This window comes from Doryrhamphus excisus, linkage group LG11 (assembly GCF_037039965.1).
Source record: "Doryrhamphus excisus strain RoL-2023G ecotype Guam linkage group LG11, RoL_Dexc_Guam_v1.1, whole genome shotgun sequence".
NCBI lineage: Eukaryota > Metazoa > Chordata > Actinopteri > Syngnathiformes > Syngnathidae > Doryrhamphus > Doryrhamphus excisus.
The window spans coordinates 6,593,576-6,617,009 of NC_136367.1; the positions used below are offsets into that span (position 1 = coordinate 6,593,576).

A 23,434-nucleotide genomic window follows, 5' to 3' on the forward strand; every position below is an offset into this window, starting at 1 on the left:
CGCAGAAAGGAAGTATTTAAAGTTTCGTTCTAAAGTCATTTTATTGGAGGAGTATCCCCCACCCCCACCACAACCACAATGGAGACGATTAAAACTAAACAATTTATCATTAAATCGCTCGGAGACCACGAGGGGGGGTCAGAGGGGGGGCTTATCCAGCATTGGCTGCTAGCATCCAATTAGCACCAGAAGATTAGAAACCGCCAAGATTAACACACGCTCATTTTACCGCAAACACGCTCATTCACACCCCCACCATTCTATACTTATCCAATCAGTACTTATCTCCAAATTACTGCATTTTCCTGCATACATGCTGGAGTATGGACTCCATCAATGTAGAGTATCCTTACGTTACACTGACTGCATCATCTTAGCATTGTACATGTACTCAGGTTATATAACTGTCACTGTACTAGCATTATATAGTAAGTGTAAACTCAATGTATAATGTTAGCGCACTAATGTGTATAATGTTAGCACACTAACGTACTGCACCAACACGTAGTAAGTACATTTATCCTGCCTGCTTCACACCCCCGCATCGGGGCTCGAACACAGGACATTCTGTATGGGAGTCAAAAGCCCAGAGTCAGCGCAGCTGTGAAGGCAGAGGGAGTGAGGAATTACCAGCCTGGCTGCCGACTGCTAACATTGTACAACATGTACTTATATTAACATAGAGTAATGCTACACTTACTGCACTTACAGTGGTGTGTTAGTGTACTAACGCGTACGCCTTCGGGATAATGCTCCAAATTGACCATAGGTATGAATGTGAGTGTGAATGGTTGTTTGTCTATATGTGCCCTGTGATTGGCTGGCCACCAGTCCAGGATGTGTACCCCGCCTCTCACTCCAAAACAGCTGGGATAGGCTCCAGCATGTCCACGACCCTCATGAGGATATAAGCGCTAGAAAATAGATGGATGGAAGTGTAATAGCATTATATGGTAAGCATACACAAAGTGTATAATGTAGTGCACTAACATTGTACAACATGCATGCTGGCATTGTACACTAAGTGTACACTTAGTGTATAATGTTAGTGTACTAAGTCCCATGCAAGTGTGCATATTGAGAAGTGCACTGGCGCTGGACAATTATCAGGAGGTTCAGTCAGCCTGCATGAGGACGGGACCGACGTCACAGGAAGTTGTCCCAAAAAGACGTTATTGTCCACGTTGCGTCATCACCTCGGAGAGGTCACGTGACATTAGTGTGGGCGTGTCCCTGTGGTGGCGGCCGTCAGACATGTTGGCGTGTAGATCTTCACTGTCTCGTCCCACGAACAGTCCAGGACCTGACCACGTGCACATACATGAACATAAAGCTTAGTCACATGACCATTGATGGCGTGCACACACACACACACACACACACAGAGCTAAGAGCAGTGTAGAGTACATGAACAAGGAGTCTCTAGAGACCTGACAACATTTATCACATCAACACACAGTCTGGAAAGTGGGTGTGTGTCCATAAAGGGTGATCCATCTCTCTCTCTCACACACACACACACACACACACACACACACACACACACACACACACACACACACACACACTCACACGCGCACTTCCTCTGGTGTGTGTGTGTGACAGTGTTGTGAATTCAACACAAAGGGCATCAAGTGTAACAACAAATAATACTTCACACACACGCTTGCTTGTTTGCTAGACAAGAATGTCTCTCACACACAGGTCTGTGAATGGTCGCCATGGAAACAGATTGAGTCCTGAGGGTTGTTTATCAGTAAGCTAGCTGTATGCTACGTGTATGCTACTACACTGAGAGCCTGGCGAGCGTTATAGACCTGGTGGGGGATGTGGAGGTTGAAGTCCAGTCCGCACACAAACTCTGAGTGGTGGTCCACCGTACCAACAAGATGCTCCTCACTCTTCAAGTCCCAAAACCTGGAAGACAAGCAGACACTTTGGGACCACTGACCCACTTGTCACCAAGGGAGCGCCTCCGGGGGGGCGCCCCAAAGCTCAGGACTTTACAACTTGATGAACGCTTCAAGTGTGTGTGTGTGTGTGTGTGTGTGTGCTGATCCAATGCGAGTCTCAGTGTTCCCTGGCTGGAGATTTAATCACATTTGTAAAGTGGATGAGTGTTTGCTGCGTCAGGACTCACACACACACACACACACACTCACACACACACACACACACACACACACACGCAGGGGAGAAACAGTGGTTCAATTAGTGTGATTGGCCGCTGTTGGCCGCTGTCCTCAGGCGCTGTTTTATTGCTTCTATCAGTGCTGCACAGTCGTCTCTCTCAACGCTTGTCCTTCCACACACGCTACATCGTACATAAAACACACCACTCATATCATACTTCACACTATTCATGACTACATTAACCACTACACTGGACATCAACCGCTGCACCAGCCACTGGTTATAGTCTACATGAAGCGCTAGACTAGGCATTACTCAATCTACGTGAATCTATAGATGAGCCACCAAAGTCATAGTCTGCATGGACCACTAGACAAGGCTCCATACCATAGTCCGCATGAACCACTAGATGAGGTACTATAGTCGTAGTCTGCATGAACCACTAGATGAGGTACTATAGTCGTAGTCTGCATGAACCACTAGACAAGGCACTATAGTCATAGTCTGCATGAACCACTAGACGAGGCTCCATACCATAGTCTGCATGAACCACTAGACGAGGCACTATAGTCATAGTCTGCATGAACCACTAGACGAGGCTCCATACCATAGTCTGCATGAACCACTAGACGAGGCACTATAGTCATAGTCTGCATGAACCACTAGATGAGGCTCCATATCATAGTCTGCATGAACCACTAGACGAGACACTATAGTCATAGTCTGCATGAACCACTAGAAGACGCACTATAGTCATAGTCTGCATGAACCACTAGACGAGGCTCCATATCATAGTCTGCATGAACCACTAGACGAGGCTCCATACCATAGTCTGCATGAACCACTAGACGAGGCTCCATACCATAGTCTGCATGAACCACTAGACGAGGCTCCATACCATAGTCTGCATGAACCACTAGACGAGGCTCCATACCATAGTCTGCATGAACCACTAGACGAGGCACTATAGTCATAGTCTGCATGAACCACTAGACGAGGCTCCATACCATAGTCTGCATGAACCACTAGACGAGGCTCCATACCATAGTCTGCATGAACCACTAGACGAGACACTATAGTCATAGTCTGCATGAACCACTAGACGAGGCACTATAGTCATAGTCTGCATGAACCACTAGACTAGGCTCCACATCATAGTCTGCATGAACCACTAGACGAGGCTCCATACCATAGTCTGCATGAACCACTAGACGAGGCTCCATACCATAGTCTGCATGAACCACTAGACGAGGCTCCATACCATAGTCTGCATGAACCACTAGACGAGGCTCCATACCATAGTCTGCATGAACCACTAGACGAGGCACTATAGTCATAGTCTGCATGAACCACTAGATGAGGCTCCATATCATAGTCTGCATGAACCACTAGACGAGACACTATAGTCATAGTCTGCATGAACCACTAGACGAGGCTCCATACCATAGTCTGCATGAACCACTAGACGAGGCTCCATACCATAGTCTGCATGAACCACTAGACGAGGCACTATAGTCATAGTCTGCATGAACCACTAGACTAGGCTCCACATCATAGTCTGCATGAACCACTAGATGAGGCTCCATATCATAGTCTGCATGAACCACTAGAAGACGCACTATAGTCATAGTCTGCATGAACCACTAGACGAGGCTCCATATCATAGTCTGCATGAACCACTAGACGAGGCTCCATACCATAGTCTGCATGAACCACTAGACGAGGCACTATAGTCATAGTCTGCATGAACCACTAGATGAGGCTCCATATCATAGTCTGCATGAACCACTAGACGAGACACTATAGTCATAGTCTGCATGAACCACTAGACGAGGCTCCATACCATAGTCTGCATGAACCACTAGACGAGGCTCCATACCATAGTCTGCATGAACCACTAGACGAGACACTATAGTCATAGTCTGCATGAACCACTAGACGAGGCACTATAGTCATAGTCTGCATGAACCACTAGACTAGGCTCCATATCATAGTCTGCATGAATCACTAGACGAGCCACCACAGCGTAGTCCTAGTCTTCATGAACCACTAGACGAGGCTCCATACCATAGTCTGCATAAACCACTAGACGAGGCACTATAGTCATAGTCTGCATAAACCACTAGACGAGGCACTAGTCATAGTCTGCATGAACCACTAGACGAGGCACTATAGTCATAGTCTGCATAAACCACTAGACGAGGCACTAGTCATAGTCTGCATGAACCACTAGACGAGGCACTAGTCACAGTCTGCATGAACCACTAGACTAGGCTCCATATCATAGTCTGCATGAACCACTAGATGAGCCACCACAACGTAGTCCTAGTATTCATGAACCACTAGACGAGGCTCCATACCATAGTCTGCATGAACTACTAGACGAGGCTCCATACCATAGTCTGCATGAACCACTACACGAGGCCCTATAGTCATAGTCTGCATGAACCACTAGAGGAGGCTCCATATCATAGTCTGCATGAACCACTAGACGAGCCACCACAACGTAGTCCTAGTCTTCATGAACCGCTGCACGAGCCAGCGTAGTCATAATGTACATGAAGCACTAGCACAGCTATGTACCGTATGTAGCAGAGTGCAGTGGTAGTTGCTGGGATGAAGCGCGTTAACAACTACATCAGTAGTGATTAAGGCTGATGTGGCTTGAGCACACGGAAGTAGGTGTGCACGTGTGGCATCCATACAAAGCCGTGTGGTCTTTTGTGCTTGGTTGCCATGGTAACGAGTGATTGAGACGCTATTGTAGTGGTTGTGTGTTCACCTGTCAGCTTTGTGTGCGGCTAATGAAGATGAGCTCACACGCGCCATCTAAAGCAAACACGTCCTGCCGCTTGCTAGCATGGACATGCTAACGCTGTGCAACCACACAATGGAAGGCGCCACGTGATGAGCACGGCAGGGTGCGATCAGGGATCACTTGTGCAGAAGAGGCTAACGTGCTAGTGGCTAGCAGGCACCGGAGGTCAGCAGGGAGTCAGCGGGAAAGATGAGTTACGTGAAGAACTACGTCACGTGTCGCATGGACTGCTTGCTTACATTACAAGATGAACCCCACCGCGGGCAAATGCGTATACGTCCATCCCATAATGAAACAGCTGTGGAGGGTAAGATCAATACCACACCAGGCAATGACGGAGCGCCTGTCATTGCCGCCATCTTGGCCTCCAGCTTCCACGCATGCTCGCCACGGTTTGACCTCACGCGTGATGATGTCATTCAACTTCCTGTCTGCGAGAGGATGTCGAGCACTCGTCAGTGATCAAATGAAATCTTTCACGTCTTAAGCACAAGAAAAGAAGGTGTCATCTTTCCTCCTTCACGCCATCATTTCTCCTTCATTCCTCGATTCTTTCCTCATCACGCCATTCTTACTCCATTCTTTCTCCATCCCTCCATCATTCCTCCTTCCTTCTTTATTCCCGCACCACTCCTTGGTGGTTGTGGTGATGAGCGAGGTGACACGCGTTATTAAGCGTTCCCATGACACCTGATGTAGGGGCGTTCCATCTCATCTGACTTAACGAGGTGCTGTGCCCCCCCCCCCCTCTCGGTGATCGCTGCTGATGATGGGAGTGTCAGCAGAAAAGCAGTCAGCTGTGGAAGCTTCTGCAAAAAGTCGGCTTTAGTCACCTCTACCTCAACCGGACCTTCGCCGTCACGGTCTCCACGTAGATCTTCACCAACTAGATCCTCTAACGTCCTCATTCAGCCATTAGGTCCTTGAGCATCCATGCAGCAGTGCTTTAAAGTGTATGTGTGTGTGTGTGTGTGTGTGTTCTTACCTGACAGTGAAGTCGTAGGAGCAGGACGCCAACAGGCTGCCGCTGAATGGCGAGAACTACACAAAAGATAGCGAGACAAGGGACGTCTTTATTTCAGGACTTGCTTTAGTCTTGAGTGTATTTTATGGATTTGTCATAAACATGCGGCACTCATCTCTTTTATTGAACGGAAAGATTGCTGATGTCTGCCTGCTCCATCTCGCTCTCTCACACACACACACACACACACAGCGAGACGTTGCAAGCTGTGTACCTTGACTCTACGGACGGCATAGGTGTGGCCTCTCATTTGATTGACAGGCTGTCTGACGTTCCTCAGGTCCCAAAGGCGCAAGCTGCGGTCCACTGATCCCGTGACCACAACATTCTTAACACACACACACACACACTGTCAATTACATCAATACACAAAAGCACCTTTTCAACATTAAAGTCACCTGGTCATATTTGCACCAATCACAGCTCAGGATCTCGGCGTCGTGCGCTGGGATGACCAATCGACACACGCCGACCTTCACGTCCCAAACCCGGAGCGTCCCATCACCTGACACGGACACAAACACAAACAGGATACGCATGGTTACAATAAATCATGCATGGACGCATGAATGGATGATGGATGGATTTCACGGACAAATGGATGGATAGATGTGTGAATGGACAGAATGAATGAATGGATGAATGAATGAATGAATGGGTGAACAGATGGATCAATGAACAGACAGATGGATGAATGAATGGATGAATGGATGGATGTTTGGACAGATTAACAAATGAATTAATGGACAGACAGATGGATGGAAAAATAAACAAACGAATGACCGGATGAAAGGACGGACAGACAAATGGATGGATGCATGAATGTACAGAAGGATACTTGGATAAATGAATGACACATTGACAGATGAATGGATGGATGAATGGATGACCTGTGGACAAAGATGGATGATGAATCCATTGATGGATGGACTGGTGAATGAACGGTCGAATGGCTGGATGAACGAATGAATAAGTGGAGGACTGTGAAGAAGGAGGTATGATGATGATGATGATGCTGTATTCCCACTGCGGCAGCAGGGTGAAAATGATGCTGATTATGATGATGATGATGTGTGGCTTTAAGTGAGCGCGTGCAGAGCAGATGATGAATTTAATAGGATTAATTAATGAGGAAGAGGAGGTGAATATTTCTGCTCCTACAAGGAAGGAGGAGGAGGAGGGGATTAGACCAGCACATTCATCATCATCATCCTCCTCCTCTTCATCCTTTACTTGTGCTCACTGGCCTTTCAGCATCTCCTCACTGTGACACACACACACACACACACAAGGACGCTGATGATTCCATCAGCAGGTTGTCAACATTGTCGACTTCCACAAAGTTCTCCAACGTGTGGCTCATCCGTTCAAGGAAAGGAGAGGGGGGAGAAAAAAAACTTGAGGGACATTTGCCAACAGAGCGTCGTGTGGCGTGGGCGGCTGTGGAAAAAGGTTTGAAGTGCACAGCCTCTGCAGCTGCGTGCACGTCCAGGACCGCCTCCATGGCGAGATAACACTAACCAGCACCTTCTGGATCACACCAGACGCCATGTTGGACCGCTTGGTCTTCAGCACACACATGATACTTTGACACGCATGCACAGAAAAATACTTACATTTACTGAAACACACAGACGGAGGGTGTTGCCTGCATTTGGCTTTCTTAAAAGCCAAAGTAAAAAAAAAAAAAAAATAGGTGTTCATGTTGGACGTAGTGACCTTTAGTGAGAGAGTGTAGCGTGAGCAGCGTTTGAGGAGGATTACGGAGCTGCTCCTGGGAGATAACTGACATTATGGAGAACGTGCAGCTTCAAGGCAAACCGCTGAGGCGGCCATTTTCCTCGTGGACGCCGGGTCACCAAGCAACGTGTGCTTTCATCGTAGTAGCTGAGGTGTTGCAGCAATCCATCCCGTAATTTAGCTGTCACACACGCACCACTACTTTGGAGATCTCTTTCCAATATAAGCCAGCTTGCTCAGCTGCTAGCGTGTTATCACATGCTAGCGTGTTATTATGGAAACATTGGTAGCAGGGTGTGAGCAGGTTGCTAGCATGTCGTTAGTGACTTGTTTGCGTGCGGTTAGTGGGTTGTCACCATGTTGTTAATGGCTCGCTAGTATATTGTTAGCAGTTTGTTAGCGGATTCCTAGCATGTTAGTGGGTTGTTAGCAGGTTGCTAGCATTTTTCAGTGGGTCAGCAGCGTGTTAGTGGGTTGTTGGCTGATTAGTGAGTTGTTTGCGTACGTTTAGTGAGCTGTTAGCATGTTGCTAGAGATTGTTAATGGCATGTTGTAAACAGGCTGTTAGTAGAGTGTAACCATGTTGTTAGGGGTCGTTAACATGTGTAAACAGGCTGTACGCATGTTGTTAATTGATTCGTAGCATATTGTTAGTGGATTGTTAGCGGGATGCTAGCATGTTCCTATTGGGCCTTTGGTTGTTGGGGTTGCTAACGGGTCATTAGCGTGTTGATCGTGTGTTGTTAGCGGGTTTTCAGCATGTTGTTGGCGTATGTTTTTAGTGCGCTAAAATGATCGGTGATGTGAAAGAGCAAAGTACCTCCTAAAAGCTGCTCACAAACTCATCAAGTGAACTTGTTAGCTCACTTGTTGGATCATCTCTCCCATCTGAGAGCTGACGAAAGCACACGTCAATCAGCTGATAGCCCCGCCCCCCCAGGACACCTACGCAAGCGGCTAAGATAACGAGCGCTGGCATCCCTCGGGGTCCCAACTAATAACTCTCATCCAGACCAGAGTGGGGGGCGGCGCTAGACTGAAGGTGTCATGTGACTTTGACAAACAAGTGTGCCCTGAAGAGAACCTCAGCTGCACACACACTAAAAAAAACACAGCCCAACAGTGCCACCTGGTGGTGAGATTCGGTCATTAACATCCACCCTGTGTGTGTGTGTGTGTGTGTGTGTGTGTGTGTGTGTGTGTGTGTTACAAGTCATGTTGTTTTGCCGTTAGACCTGTTTCTATGGTGACATTGTGACTGACCTGAGGCTGAGGCAAAGCATCCTGGGATGTGAGGTGACCAAATGGTACTGTAGATGACCCCCTGGTGACCTGTGAGTGTGGTCAGCGATTGGCCGAGGGCGGGGTCCCACTGGAGAGAGGGGGCATTGAAGAAGTTAGTGAGGTCATAGGTCACAGGCTAAAGCGCCAACAAACTGACCACTTTGGCAGTTTGATCCCATGATCCTGACACAATGACGTTCTCGCCTCTCGTCTGACTCCAGTCGACTGCGTAGACCTACACACGCACACACACACACATTCACAACAATGCCCCTCCTCATCCACCACCCGCCTTCTGTGTGTCACCTCTTGTGTATGTTCCTTCACAACCCTGAGGGGGGCGCCGTGGTTGGCCGTGTCCCACACCTGCAGGCTGCCGTCTCCGCCACCCGCCACCAAGACGTGTTCGTTGGCTTCGCTCCACGCCACATCGAAGAGGCCGTCGCTCCACTCCCAACTGACCACACGCCAATCAATGAGTGACACTTGTGATCAATCAGCAGCTAACGGGTCCAATTCCCGGTCTCGTATTATATAATGCCTGGCCTTTAAGTTTAACTCTTGGGGTGGAGTGTCGTGCGATCAAAACCAACCTCCGTACAAGGTGCACTCCGCCAGGCGTGTCCTCCAAGACCAGTAGCGAGCCACAACCTGCAAAAAGTCAGCTAAGGTTAAAGGTCAGGAAGCGGAACGTGAAGGGCGTCTCTGTGGCGACCTGCGATGCCGTAGTGCTGAGAGGTGGCACATGCCAGCCTGCTGGCCAAGAAGGGCGACGCCTCCACCGCGTAGCCATGACGAGCCGGGCTGCGAAACACCTTTGTATCCATCTAGATGCACAAACAATTATTACACATAAAAACTCACCACCAAAAAGGGACAACCTTAAATCACATTAAGCACATAAGAAAAACATCAAATGCATGTTAATTAGGAATAGGAAATACAATTGAATACTTGTATCATGTGACCCTAACATGATAGTAAGAAAAACTGAAAAACTGAAATTCATAGAACAAAAATCTGGTATTTTGTACTTAGACTTACTTCAAATCCCAGTTAAATATACTCACAGTGAAGTGGTTCTTTGTGAAATAAAATACTTACCTGCATATCTCCTGTTTATTGTCTTTGGACAATTTTAAAAGGAGCCACATAAGCCAGGACGCGAACCTTTAGCGCTCTTGCTTCAAAGACAACAATTAGGAGAACAAAAACGTAATTCAAGTCATCACTTGGTAATCTTGTTTATAAATCATCCGTAGATAAAAACTTACACTTGCCACTTTTTCGGAAACTGTCATTCTTGCAACACTTCCGTATTCGTCTTCTTCGTGTGCTTTCGGTCTTTTCTGATCGCTGTCGCCGCCAAGTGGCCAATCTCGGGACAGCTGTAGCTTTGCAGTTATACAAGATATAATAATATACAGTGCTAATCTTACTATCTGGACTTGAAGCACATCAGCGTGCTTTAAGTCTTACCTCCTGTGCCCATTCCTGTCGGCAATCGGGAAAAAGTTAATACACAGTTTTTCTGTCACAATTGGTAATCATGGAGGCCAATCAGAAGCGTACATTCATAATTAGGGGGGTGCAATACCAGGACTCGCCTCTGGAGGTGCTGTGACGATACACAGGTTTTACACAAATTCTGGTATTCTTTGCTTTTGGGGGGCTTTTGGAGAATTTAGGGTTTCAGCTTCAGACCCATAGAAGGACTTCTATGTTGTCCGAATTATGAGGACAGATATGATAAGATAAGATAAGATAAGATATGCCTTTATTCCTCCCTCAGTGGGGAAATTTGCATTGAGTACAGCAATAGTACAGAATCAGTTAAGCAGTACAAAATACACAATATGAAAACAATATAAACAACTAAAGTATTAACAAATCAACAATTTTACCCAGAGTTATATGCAAATACAGACCATGTCCGCATAATTTCCTCATAGGGGTTGTGTGTTGTGTGTATTCTTGTAAAATGTTCTTATAATTCACAAATACAAACACACACACACACACACACACAGAAGGTGAACGTTTATTATCTTTCCAAGCAGAGGACAAGGTCATGTGACCTGGAAGTGTTTACATGGGGCTGACGAGGAAGCCGCTGAAAGTGCTGAGTCGGCTCTGGTCAAACATCCTCTGATTGGCCCACAAGGTGACCCACAGCTTGTCTCCCGCCTCCAGTGCCAGCGCCATGCCGTTGGTGGCGCTGCTGTGATGGTGCTTGTTGTCGTAGATGGCAAATATGTTGACGCCGTTCTTAATCAGCGCCGCATTCAGTGACCCCGACTCGCCGGCGGAACCAGTAAAAGTGACGTAGTAGAGGCCTTTGACGGGGGCGGTGAAGATACCTGCAGGGGATGAAAGTTCACGCCATTGCGAGCATTGTCAGCACCCCCCCAGAAGATGACGCTGGAGGTGATGCGGTACCTGTGTTGACGTCATAGCCGTTGCCCAAGTTGGTCACCACCCTCTTGAAAACTAGCGTGGTGTCCGTGTTGAAGGGTCCGTGGTCGCTGGCCACTTGGTCATCGCTTTTCAGAGCCACGGAGAACGCCACGGGCACTGTGGGGACATGTTGAAGGCATGAGGTCAAAGGTCCCCTTGATGTCTGCCGTGCGGCACTGACCTGCGGTCTGAGCCTGCAGTCCCACCGCGCAGCACAGCAGCAGCACGGCAATGAACCATGAGGATGCCATCTCTACCTGTGCCGCAGCAACGCTCGCCGCCACTATTTAATGCCAGTTCCTGTTACCCCTGACCTCGGCCGGTGTTTGGACACCTGAGTTTGTTGAACCGGTTGGCAGGAACATTTGAGGCCAAATGATGAAATATATTCTTTATACAAACATGCAGGACATCAAACCTTTGTTCACAAACATTGCAGACTCCTTCAATGTCACCCTGGAGGTCATGCTAATGCAGGAGATTGCAAGGAGGATAAGCGGCATAGAAAATGGATGGATGGTATTTGTTGAAAAAAAAAGTCCTTTTATGTAATCAAAACGGGCGGCACGGCGGACTAGTGGTTAGCGCGCAGACCTCACAGCTAGTAGGAGACCAGGGTTCAATTCCACCCTTGGCCATCTCTGTGTGGAGTTTGCATGTTCTCCCCGTGCATGTGTGGGTTTTCTCCGGGTACTCCGGTTTCCTCCCACATTCCAAAAACATGCTAGGTCAATTGGCCACTCCAAATTGTCCATAGGTATGAATGTGAGTGTGAATGGTTGTTTGCCTATATGTGCCCTGTGATTGGCTGGCCACCAGTCCAGGGTGTACCCCGCCTCTCGCCCGAAGACAGCTGGGATAGGCTCCAGCACCCCCGCGACCCTTGTGAGGAAAAAGCGGTAGAAAATGAATGAATGAATGAATGTAATCAAAACAGAAAGTCTTGTTGGCAAATAAGTCAACAATGAAGAAAAATGAAAGAAAACGGCAGAACCGCATCTTACCAGCATGGCACGCAAAAATGTGCAACATAGGCTTTGTTCCATAACGCATTATTGACAGCGATTAGTCAAATTTGCGTGAATTGTGCAATTGCAACATTGCAAAAATTGGGATGCTAATGTTGCTACCTTGCAGCTAGTCCGCACATAAACATGCTAACGTAGATAAGACTTCCAAGGAATGTTTATCAGGCCAGCCGTGTGTAACATCACATGATACATGTACATGTGTGTTGTTGCTATGATATGCAATAGACAGAGAAGGATGTTAAAGTGCTGCAGGACATGTATGAGGAGTGTACTATACTGTACTACTGTACTATACTGTGCTGTACTGTGGAGTAAAGTGTCAGGCGTGATATGTGACAGAAGAGTTTCAGCTAAAATTAAATGAAAGGTATACAAAACTGTGGTGAGACCAGCCATGTTGTTTGGTCTAGAGCAGGGGTCTCAAACTCGCGGCCCGCGGGCCAAATGCAGCCCGCGAGACGCTAGTTTGAGACCCCCACCTTGATACAAAGTTTAATGTTGAAATGATAGCTTAAAGCTGTGTGCACACCGGACACAATTAACATGATTTTCCCCCGCCCATACTGTTACCCTACCCTGTTACCCCGCCCTGTTTTGCTTTGTATTAGCAATGAAGCTAAAGGCTTATGATGCTGGGTACAAATAAATGCAGGAAATGATTTGGAATAAAAGGGAAAATACACGTCAAGATAAAGCATCTCATCAAACATGTTGTTAAAGTTACCACGCTGCTCCCAGATGGAACTGAGTACGATGCTAACTTGCTAATTGGGTCAAATTATTAAGTTTCATTAATGTTCATGTTAAAGGTTAAATAACTGTTAATACTGTACATTTGAATCTGAAAAAATAATTTCTCTACCAACTGTATGTGGTTTCTTACGTTTTTCTTATTTGCTGTTTTATTATTATTACTTATTTATTACTGATTGATTGATTTATTGTCTTTATTCTTAATTTGTTTATTTATTTATCTTATTTTGTGTATAGAAAAATAAAAATTAAGATATTTCAGAACTGTGGAATGTTTTATCAGATATTTTGGTGTGGAAAACCGGAACCAAAGTACTGAAAAAGTGTAGGGTATAGCAGAAGCAAAAACATTGAAGATTAAGATTATTTATTTTTTTCCCAGTTTTTAATAAATGCGTTTTGGGTTTTTTTTTGAAAGCCTGATGCGGCCCGGCTTCACCCAGAACCTAGCTCCGGTGACCCCCAGGTAAACTGAGTTTGAGACCCCTGGTCTAGAGACAACTGAGGAAAAGACAGGAAGCGGAACTGGAGGTAGCAGAGATGAGGATGCTGAGGTTCTCATTGGGAGTGACCGGGATGGATAGGATCAGGAAGGAGTACATCAGAGGAACATTACATAACAGGCGTTGGAGATAAAGTCAGAGAGGCCAGACAGAGATGGGTGGGACATGTCCAGAGGAGAGATGGTGAACATATTGGTAGAAGGATGTTGCGTTTAGAGCTGTCAGCTCGGACGCGTGAGGACATGAGGGTAGTTGGTGTGAGAAGAGACAGACGCAGAAGGTTGGATGGAGGACATTGATGAAGGAAAAAGCCCAAAGAGAAAGAAGAGAAGATCCTACGTAATAAACGTCCATCCTTCCACATATTTTCTACAGCGCTTGTTCTCATTCGTGCCTTGAATGAGCCGAGCCTATCCCAGTGGACTTTGGGTAAGAGGCGGGACACACTGGTCACCAGCCAATCACATTAGACGTGTAGCAGACAACTCATCAAATATTTGGACAGACACAACGTTGCCCCAGCATGCCCCGGCCCAGCTGTGACCTGAGCAAGGACAAGCTCTATAGATAGAACTTTGTGTCTGCCAAGCTGATTGGTCGACAAGACAGTGGGGGCGGCGAACAAGAGTGTAAGTTGAAAGAAAGGACTGGCTGACAAAAGTAAAGTTTATTAAAAGTCTGACAAAGCTCTTCATCATCACCAAACATCCCTGCAAGTCGCCTAGCATGCCAACATGCTAACTCTTTCAAGTCCACCAGGATGCTGCGTGGGCTTGGCCCCGCCCACGGTAGCACAGTGACCGCATAGTTCAAAGGAAGCGAAGACATCCTACAGTCTCCTGGCATGTTTGAGGTTGTAGTGACTGCGCATGTCCTTGCGCAGACGGAACTTCTGGCCGCAGACGCCGCACACGTACAGGTGCACGTCCATGTGCTCCTCCAGCTGCTCGCCGCCAGGAAAAATCTGGAAGCACACCTGGCAGATGGTCTCCCCGGCCGCCAGATGCGAGATCATGTGCCTGACGTGGTCGTGCTTGAGGAAGGTGCCCTGGTCGCACACGGGACACACGTAGCGCGCCACGCCGCGGTGCATGTCCGTGTGCAGCCGCAGCTGGCGCTCACGCAGGAAGCGCTTGCCGCAGGTCTGGCATGTAAACTGCTTCTCTTTGGTGTGCACGGTGTAATGCTCGCGCAGGTGGCAGCGCTGGTAGAAGCCTTTGCCGCAGATGCCGCAGAAGTGCTTTCGGCGGTGGTCGGGCCCGCCGGACGAGCGGAAAAGGTCGGGGTCGTGGCAGGACAACGCGTGTTCCAGAGCCAGGCTCTCGCTGTGGAAGGGCAGGCCGCAGTGAGGGCAGGCCAGCTCCGCCCCCTCTTCCGCCGCGTGAGGCTCATCCTCATCCTCGCCGTGCGAGTCCGACTCGCCGCCGAGGGACTCCGCACAGCGTTCGGCGTGTTCCTGCAGCTGGCGGCCTTTGATCAGCACTTGGCCACACCTCCCGCAGGCGCAGATGTGGCCCATGTGACTGGACAGGTAGTGAGCCGACTTGTCGTCCTCGCTCAATAACGCCCCGCACAGCTCGCACGGGGCGCCGTCGCCATTCTCGTCTTTCACCTCCAAACACTGGTCCGCTGTTCCGGAAGCGTCGCACACACGCTTGTCCACGCCAGAGACGCCGGGTGCCTCATCGCCATGTGCATCCCGCCGTTTTCCCGGTGCCTCTTTTCCTTCGTCTGCGGGCGCTAGAGCGCCAGCCTCTACCCATGGTGCATCTGTGATCGGGCTGTCAGGTGGTTCCATCTTAACAGAAACACAGCAGGTGGAACCCGCCTCGCCATGTGACCCCGCCGCTAGCGGGCAGAGGTCAGACAGCGCTCTGTGTTCGTCCGTGCTGTCCGAGGTGGAGCTTTCGGCCTTGGCGTCCGTGCTGCGGCCCGGCTGGTAGGTCTTGCGGTTGGTGCAGGTCAGGATGTGCTCAATCAAAAGCTTCTCACAGCTGAAGACAAAGCCGCAGTCATCGCAAGTGAAGGTGCGGCCGAAGCGAGGGCGTTCCTTGACGGCAGCGCTCCTTCCCACCGCCCTTTTCCTCAGGTCACACGGTTGCTCCACTCCTGCATCCACAGCCAAGACTGGGACGCTGGGCCCGTCCTCTGTCGGCCCCCCCTCATACCTGCTGACGCTTCTAATGAGGCGGTCCGGCTCCTGAGCAGGCACAGGCCTCTGCCGCTCATACATGCGGACACCAAACATCATCTTCCCGCTGGACGCCCCCGCTGACGAACTGGATGAGGATGCCGAGGAAGACGGGGTGGGATTGGGGGCATGGATGTCCCTGAGGTCGTCCAGAGAGTCCGGGATGTAGTACATCTGCAGGTACGCCATGGATGCTTTAAGGTCATCAAAGTCGTAACTGCCCGCCACAATGCGGCCCAGGTACATGAGCTGCAGGATGAGGTCGAAGCACTCGGCGCTGATCTGCATGTTGCTGAGGTCCAGTCGCCCCGCCCCCTGCTGGTCGCGGATAAACATCATCCTGAAGTAGGAGCTGCAGGCCGCCAGCACCGCCTTGTGCGCCCGGAAGTAGATGTCGCCGATGGCAATGAGGCAGTCGCACAGGAAGCCCCACTCGCGCTGGTTGTTGAGCTGCTGGAGGACATGCTCGCTGTGACTCGACCTCGCCATCGCCCTGAAGACAACAACAAACCCCACGCTCACTTTCCAACTCTTTGACAGCAGGTCAATGCAGCACAACATTGACATGGCAGACCACATCAAAACGACAAAACATTGACTTTAGTTCCAACGAGCTCATATAAAACCATTCCAGCCTCTATCACTGGAAAGACAAAGACGTTTAAATGAATCCAATCAGGTGAGGCTACGTCACGGCGGAGCTGAGCGGGGAGCGGCCCCTGACGGCTAAGATGGAGCTCGCTAACTAGCTTAACAGCAAACAAGCTAACAAGCTAGTACGCAGCGTCCACTACACCGGAAGTCTCTGAGACTGCGCCTCCAAAATGAAAGTAAAAGTGTAAAGATGAGGATTTGATGAGCTCCAAGGTGAAAGTGATGGAGCTGACAAGTATAGAAAAATACAAGGATAAGCGCGTCTGTGAGCTCCACGTTATCAAGACAGGCCTGAGCCACAACGTTTTACTGTGAAAAACAAACAGGAACAAGGTAATATGTTCCTTGGCGCGCAGACAAAACTGTCCCCCGCAAACACCCCTACTCCCCCAGAGCACGGCCGCAGCGTCCAACACCGACTCACCCGAGGACCAGAGGGCGGCGTCGTAGCTGCTGATGTCGGCCGACGACGAGCCAAATAATCGCTGATCAGTACGGATCTTCTGCGTGGGAAAGTTGGACTAACAAGCTACTAATAATTGTCTTCCTAATTCGACTTATTCTACTTTTACCTCTTCTTCTTCTTCCTTCTCCTCCTCCTCCTCTTCTTCTTCTTCTTCTAAGACAGCGACTGCAGCAACACTTCCGCCTACACTTCCTGTGAAACACGATGAACAAAATAAAAGACTTTCGGTGACCGTCAAAATAAGGTTCACGTAGCCTGGGAATTCATATACGTTTCTAACAATAAACATGAATAAACACTCATGTTAATGTTAAAATGTCTTTAAAAAATAAAGACATTATTACAGTTATAATAGTAGCATTAGCAATGATCTTATGGTGTAGTGCTAAAATAAATCATATAAAATGTACATTTGGCATGATGTAAACATAATAGGGATGAATGTATATATAATAATATACATATGCACTATTTCTAAATGACACTTTCCTAGACAATACGTGTGCACGTGTGTGTTTTATTGTGACATTACTCACGTGACCAGTCGAGCCGTGAGATGTCGCGAGACTTGACGCAGTTTGGCGCCCAAACAATCATCTGACTGACGACGCTCTCCTCTTTTGGCGGTAAGACATCAATCAACACATCAATCCGCCGCAGGGCTCGCGTGAACCTGCGTGCGTACGAGCGAGCCACCGAATGGCGACGTGCACGCCGCTGCATGACAATAAGATGACGATGGAGACGCATGCGTGACGGAGGCGTGTGCATGTGTACGTGAGAGAGCGCGCGCACGCACGTTGCCATGTTGGTGGTGTGTGCGTGGAAGGAACTGTGCGCCTGTATTTGTCCTAATTGATGAAAGGTGTGTCCAACATGCAAATGTGTTTTGTGACGTCATCAGATGGAGGTGTCGGCTCACAGCCTCTTCCTGCTGCAGCAGCTCAACGTGCAGAGAGAGTTTGGCTTCCTGTGTGACTGCACCGTCGCCATCGGAAACGTCTACTTCAAGGCCCACCGTGCTGTGCTGGCCGCCTTCTCCAACTACTTCAAGATGATCTTCATCCACCAGAGCAGGTCTCTTGCCTCAGTCACATCTGGAGAAACATCAGCAGCCATAGCAACATCTAAGCATCATTAGCAACGTCTGTAGCCATAGCAACATCTAAGCATCATTAGCAACATCTGTAGCCATAGCAAAATCTAGCATTGTTAGCAACATCTGTAGCCATAGCAACATCTAAGCATCATTAGCAACATCTGTAGCCATAGCAAAATCTAGCATTGTTAGCAACATCTGTAGCCATAGCAACATCTAAGCATCATTAGCAATGTCTGGAGCCATAGCCACATATAGCATTGTTAGCACCATCAGTAACCATAGCAACGTGTGTGTACATTGCAACATCCAGCATTGTTAATGTGTTTGTGTGTGCATGTCTGTCAGCGAGTGCATCAAGATCCAGCCAACCGACATCCAACCCGACGTGTTCAGCTACCTGCTACACGTCATGTACACGGGTTCGTGTCCCAAGCAGGCGGTGGAGCAGACGCGTCTGGAGGACGGCATCAAGTTCCTCCACGCCCACCAGCTGTGTCGCAAGAGCGGCGAGTGTGCAGCGGATCCTGCGGTAGACACGGTCCGCATGTCCAACCTGTACGGCATCCAGATCTCGTCCCAGCTGGCAAACAAGGAGGCGCCCGTGCTCTCGAAGACCGTTGCGGGAGAGGGCGGTGCGGCGGGCGGGCTGTCGCTGACCGTGGGTCTGGAAGGTGTCCAATCAGACGGTCAGGCGTCTTCGCTGCGGGACGTCCGCTCCGTGGCATCCGGCGATGACTTAGACGTCACGGCTGCCATCAAGCAGGAGCATCCGGATGATGAGGGCGGAGATATAGGCCGGGGGGCGTGGTCTCCACCCCAGGACGGGGGCCTCGGTCAGAGCGCCGCATTCAAAGAGAGGTCGGCGGTCCTCGTGTGTCCTCGCTGCGGCCAGCGCTGCTCCTCCCCCGAGGGCCTACGGGAGCACCTGTTTAGCCACACCCTCGACCCCGCCATCTTCACGGAGGGGCTGACGCACGGCAGCGACAACGCAGATGCCGAACGTCTGGATGCCGGCTGCCTGGAGGAGGCGCTGCGGCAGAGCCGGGCGCTTGCCACTCAGCTGGCCGCAGAGCTCAGGAGAAGCCGGGCAGGAATGGAGGGGGCAGGGCCGCTCAGTCCCGCCCCCTCCGCTGCGCACTCTCGTAAGCGAAGGATTACGTGCGCCGTGTGCGGCGTGCGCTTCTCTCACAAGAGCCAGCTGCAGGAGCACATGTACGCGCATACTGCCAAGCCCGCACGCCACCATCGCCACAGCCGCCCCTGCGGCCAGATCTTCCACAGCTCCACCCACCTCTGTGAGGGCGTCGGGGAGCCCGGCGCAGGGGGCGGTGGTTCGGCCGGCGCGTTGCCCGAGGAGGCGAACAGAGAAGCGCAGGACAACGGCAGCTCGTGTTACTCGCTTGACTCCGAGATCTCGCAGGAGAGCGCCGATGGCGGGCAGGGCGAGTGATGACATCACTTCCTGTTGATGCGGTCCAATCACATAACAGGACAATGACTTTAATTTATTGACACGCTTGTTGATGTGAAGTTGATCTTTGTTTTTAAACTAAAAGCTTTGCTCAAACAAGCTGGCTTGTCTTTCTCGTTTTATTTCGACAGCGGTTTCATTTGTGATCATGTGACCAGTCACAGCCATCATTGTCATGGTGACAAAGGTTGACGGCATCATTACAAAATCAGACGATAAAAAATGCACGGAAAAATCATTTCAACTAGGTCCCCTGGCTGCTGATTGGTCACAACCTTCATCATCAAGTTTAGGAAGGCCCTTCATTTTGATGATGTCACTGTGAGTTGTCGTCCATGTTGGCGAGGAAGCGCTGAGCACTGAGGACCGTGTTCTACAACAAACACTCAGCATCAGCATCGCCATAGTAACATCCTGTCTAGTGACAGCTGTGGCGGCACACAGGAAGTCAAGTCCTACCTGCATCAGCATAGCCACCGTCATTGGCCCCACCCCTCCTGGAACGGGCGTGATGTATCCTGCTCTCTGACTGGCTGAGCCGTAGTGGACGTCACCGACCACGCGCTTCCCGCTCGCCTTGGTTTCATCTAGCACAGTGGAGGACGCCGATGCTAATCCTGGCTGCTAGTCAAATCACATGATGTGACGGCTCACCTGCCACGTGATTGATTCCGCAGTCGATGACCACGGCTCCCTCCTTCACCCAGTCACCATGCACCATCTCTGCTCGCCCCGCCCCCACCACGAGTATGTCAGCCCTGCCCACCTGCAGACAGGAAGCTGTGTCACGACGCTTGTCATCCTCCTCGTCTTCCTTTGCGAGGCACGTCACCTGTTCAGGGAGGTCGGGTGTCTTTGAGTGACAGGTGGTGACGGTGGCGTGATGCCACAGCAGCAGGTCGTGCATGGGCGCGCCCACGATCTTGCTGCGGCCAACCACGACTGCGTGTTTTCCTGTCACGCTCACACCTGCAGCAGACACATTGATTGACAGGGGGAGTGGCTATGTGACATAACACCTAGTGGCCAGCTAGTGCATTACACCCATTGTTAGCATCATCTACCATTGGGAACAGTTACACTTGAAGTAAACTGACAGCTGCTGACCTTTACGTGTGTGTCTGTGTGTGTGAGAGAGCGAGAGAGAGAGAGAGAGAGCGAGAGAGAGAGAGAGAGAGAGAGAGAGAGCGAGAGAGATACCCGTCTGTCTGATGAGTTCCATGCAGCCGTTGGGTGTACACGGGATGAAGCAGTTCTTCAAATCTCCACGAGCCAACTTCCCTGCATTGATGCAACTCAACCTACACACACACACACACACACACAAAGACTCATACTGTGCTGTCAGGAGAAGTTTATGATGAAAAAGACATCTTGGTAAAAAAAAAAAAAGCCCACCCATCCACATCTTTCAGCGGCGAGACAGCATTGGTGATGAGCTCCATGTCGATGGCGTGCACAGAGTCCAGAGGAAGTTGGACGATAAGGCCGTGCACTGATGCGTCCTCGTTGACGGACATGATGGTCCTCAGCACCTACCAGACCGCCACACGTCATCACAACATCATCACCCCACCCTCTCACCCCTCTCAGCAATTTGATGGATGATGCCCACCTCATCCTGTGTGGACGTGTTAGGCAGCCTCACGTGCGCGGCGTCGATACCCACCTGCGTGAGACACACACACATAATCACACGTCCCCCACACGCGTGTCCAACGTCTTGCCAAACAAACCTCGGCTGCAGCTTTCATTTTACTGCTGATGTACAAGTTGGAGTCTTCTCTGTTTCCCACCTACACACACACACACACACACACACACAATGTCACTATGGTGATGTCACACTTGTGAGAGTTTGCCACTGACTTGTAAAACCACCAGACTTGGTCTGAACTCCGACGTCTTCATCTTGTCCACTTCTTTCTTCAGCCTATCCCTCACCAGCCTGAGGACGTGTTGGACACTTGTCTGGACACACTGAGAAACGCTGAGACACACTGAGACACATGCTCAAACGCTAAGACACAAAGAGAGACACGCTAAGACACACTAAGACACAAAGAGAGACATGCTGGGACACTGAGACACATTCTAAGACACAACGAGATATGCTGAAACACACTAGGAAACATGCTGAGACACACTGAGACACATGTTCAGACACTAAGACACAAAGAGAGACACGCTAAGGCACACTAAGACACAAAGAGAGACATGCTGGGACACAACGAGATATGCTGAAACACACATGCTGAGACACAAAAACAGACATGCTAAGACAGAAACATGCTTAAACACATTAAGAACCATGCTGAGACACACTGAGACACATGTTCAGACGCTAAGACACAAAGAGAGACACGCTAAGACACGCTAAGACACACTAAGACACAAAGAGAGACATGCTAAGACACACTAAGACACAAAGAGAGACATGCTGGGACACTGAGACACATTCTAAGACACAACGAGATATGCTGAAACACACTAGGAAACATGCTGAGACACAAAAACAGACACTAAGACACAAAGAGAGACACGCTAAGGCACACTAAGACACAAAGAGAGACATGCTGGGACACAACGAGATATGCTGAAACACACATGCTGAGACACAAAAACAGACATGCTAAGACAGAAACATGCTTAAACACACTAAGAACCGTGCTGAGACACACGGAGACACATGTTCAGACGCTAAGACACAAAGAGAGACACGCTAAGACACACTAAGACACAAAGAGAGATATGCTGAAACACACATGCTGAGACACAAAAACAGACGTGCTAAGACAGAAACATGCTTAAACACACTAAGAACCGTGCTGAGACACACTGAGACACATGTTCAGACACTAAGACACAAAGAGAGACACGCTAAGACACGCTAAGACACAAAGAGAGACACGCTAAGACACAAAGAGAGACCCGCTAAGACACAAGGAGAGACATGCTGGGACACTGAGACACATTCTAAGACACAACGAGATATGCTGAAACACACATGCTGAGACACAAAAACAGACGTGCTAAGACAGAAACATGCTTAAACACACTAAGAACCATGCTGAGACACACTGAGACACATGTTCAGACGCTAAGACACAAAGAGAGACCCGCTAAGACACAAGGAGAGACATGCTGGGACACTGAGACACATTCTAAGACACAACGAGATATGCTGAAACACACTAAGAACCGTGCTGAGACACACTGAGACACACCAAGAATCCCGTTAAGACGCACAGAGACACTAAGACGCATTCTTAGATGCCGAGCCAGAAGTAAAAAAAAGGGGACATTGACTGACTTGGATGTTGTCTTTCCAGAGATGAGCGTCGCTACGGAGCGTCGGCCCACACATGAGGACATTACGTGGCGCAAAAGACACAACATTTCTGAGAGAAGAAGAAGAGGAGGAGAGGAGGCGTCACGGTGGAGCAAATGAATGAATAAAGAAGGAATTCTTGAACACTTCTATCTAGTACTCTAGTACTACAGTGTACAGTGTAGATAAGTGATACTGGATAAAATACTCTGTACTGTACTTGGTGTACATATCTAGTGTATATACTGTATGTGTGAATAGAATATAATCTGAAATGAAATAAGTAAAGACAAATTGGAGACCACAAAGACGACAACATGGTGTCTTACCCAAGGGACCACCGCCAACGACTGTGTGTGTGTGTGTGTGTGTGTGTGTGTGTGTGTAATGATTGACCAGTGTATGTTTGGGTATGAAAGGTCACTGAGGAGAAATGTGAAGACATTAATGTTTCCAAAAAAAACACAAATCTGACG

General features: G+C 49.2%; 5 protein-coding genes across 10 annotated transcripts; 1 reads left to right on the top strand and 4 right to left on the bottom strand.

Annotated features, from left to right (window-relative positions):
• Window positions 1–30: 30 nt before the first annotated feature.
• Window positions 31–10,360, bottom strand: pex7 (peroxisomal biogenesis factor 7). Of its 3 annotated transcripts, none has more exons than XM_058071011.2 (12): window positions 10,274–10,360; window positions 10,104–10,183; window positions 9,715–9,826; window positions 9,593–9,650; window positions 9,306–9,456; window positions 9,157–9,234; window positions 8,979–9,087; window positions 6,374–6,480; window positions 6,190–6,303; window positions 5,937–5,992; window positions 1,818–1,917; window positions 31–1,303 (listed from the first exon to the last, which is right to left on the bottom strand). In XM_058071011.2, the coding sequence occupies exons 2-12, from the start codon at window positions 10,107–10,109 to the stop codon at window positions 1,217–1,219; spliced, it is 978 nt and encodes a 325-aa protein (XP_057926994.2). In that variant the 5' UTR covers window positions 10,110–10,183; window positions 10,274–10,360; the 3' UTR covers window positions 31–1,216. The 3 variants fall into 3 exon arrangements, with proteins under 3 accessions (XP_057926994.2, XP_057927002.2, XP_078650752.1); XM_058071019.2 differs by having other exon boundaries at window positions 10,104–10,192; window positions 10,274–10,320; XM_078794626.1 differs by lacking the exons at window positions 31–1,303; window positions 1,818–1,917 and adding an exon at window positions 4,716–5,873.
• Window positions 10,361–10,778: 418 nt separating this feature from the next.
• LOC131097453 (complement C1q tumor necrosis factor-related protein 3-like) lies at window positions 10,779–11,707 on the bottom strand. Its single transcript, XM_058045883.2, has 3 exons — window positions 11,638–11,707; window positions 11,439–11,573; window positions 10,779–11,359 (listed from the first exon to the last, which is right to left on the bottom strand). The coding sequence occupies exons 1-3, from the start codon at window positions 11,705–11,707 to the stop codon at window positions 11,088–11,090; spliced, it is 477 nt and encodes a 158-aa protein (XP_057901866.2). The 3' UTR covers window positions 10,779–11,087.
• Window positions 11,708–14,395: 2,688 nt separating this feature from the next.
• On the bottom strand, window positions 14,396–18,829 carry zbtb1 (zinc finger and BTB domain containing 1). 4 transcript variants are annotated; one of them, XM_078794600.1, is made up of 5 exons: window positions 18,554–18,829; window positions 17,854–18,151; window positions 17,591–17,771; window positions 17,013–17,246; window positions 14,396–16,427 (listed from the first exon to the last, which is right to left on the bottom strand). In XM_078794600.1, the coding sequence occupies exon 5, from the start codon at window positions 16,421–16,423 to the stop codon at window positions 14,573–14,575; it is 1,851 nt and encodes a 616-aa protein (XP_078650726.1). In that variant the 5' UTR covers window positions 16,424–16,427; window positions 17,013–17,246; window positions 17,591–17,771; window positions 17,854–18,151; window positions 18,554–18,829; the 3' UTR covers window positions 14,396–14,572. The 4 variants fall into 4 exon arrangements, with proteins under 4 accessions (XP_078650726.1, XP_057927668.2, XP_057927677.2 ...); XM_058071685.2 differs by having other exon boundaries at window positions 17,013–17,091; window positions 17,161–17,246; window positions 17,591–18,151; XM_058071694.2 differs by having other exon boundaries at window positions 17,161–17,246; window positions 17,591–18,151.
• On the top strand, window positions 17,562–19,692 carry zbtb25 (zinc finger and BTB domain containing 25). The gene is made up of 3 exons (XM_058071708.2): window positions 17,562–17,680; window positions 17,959–18,131; window positions 18,502–19,692. The coding sequence occupies exons 2-3, from the start codon at window positions 17,959–17,961 to the stop codon at window positions 19,604–19,606; spliced, it is 1,278 nt and encodes a 425-aa protein (XP_057927691.2). The 5' UTR covers window positions 17,562–17,680; the 3' UTR covers window positions 19,607–19,692.
• Window positions 19,693–19,710: 18 nt separating this feature from the next.
• LOC131128666 (C-1-tetrahydrofolate synthase, cytoplasmic-like) lies at window positions 19,711–23,028 on the bottom strand. Its single transcript, XM_078794601.1, has 10 exons — window positions 22,941–23,028; window positions 21,497–21,575; window positions 21,364–21,423; window positions 21,243–21,296; window positions 21,026–21,162; window positions 20,828–20,928; window positions 20,460–20,596; window positions 20,282–20,393; window positions 20,087–20,214; window positions 19,711–20,000 (listed from the first exon to the last, which is right to left on the bottom strand). The coding sequence occupies exons 1-10, from the start codon at window positions 23,024–23,026 to the stop codon at window positions 19,944–19,946; spliced, it is 951 nt and encodes a 316-aa protein (XP_078650727.1). The 5' UTR covers window positions 23,027–23,028; the 3' UTR covers window positions 19,711–19,943.
• Window positions 23,029–23,434: the final 406 nt, after the last annotated feature.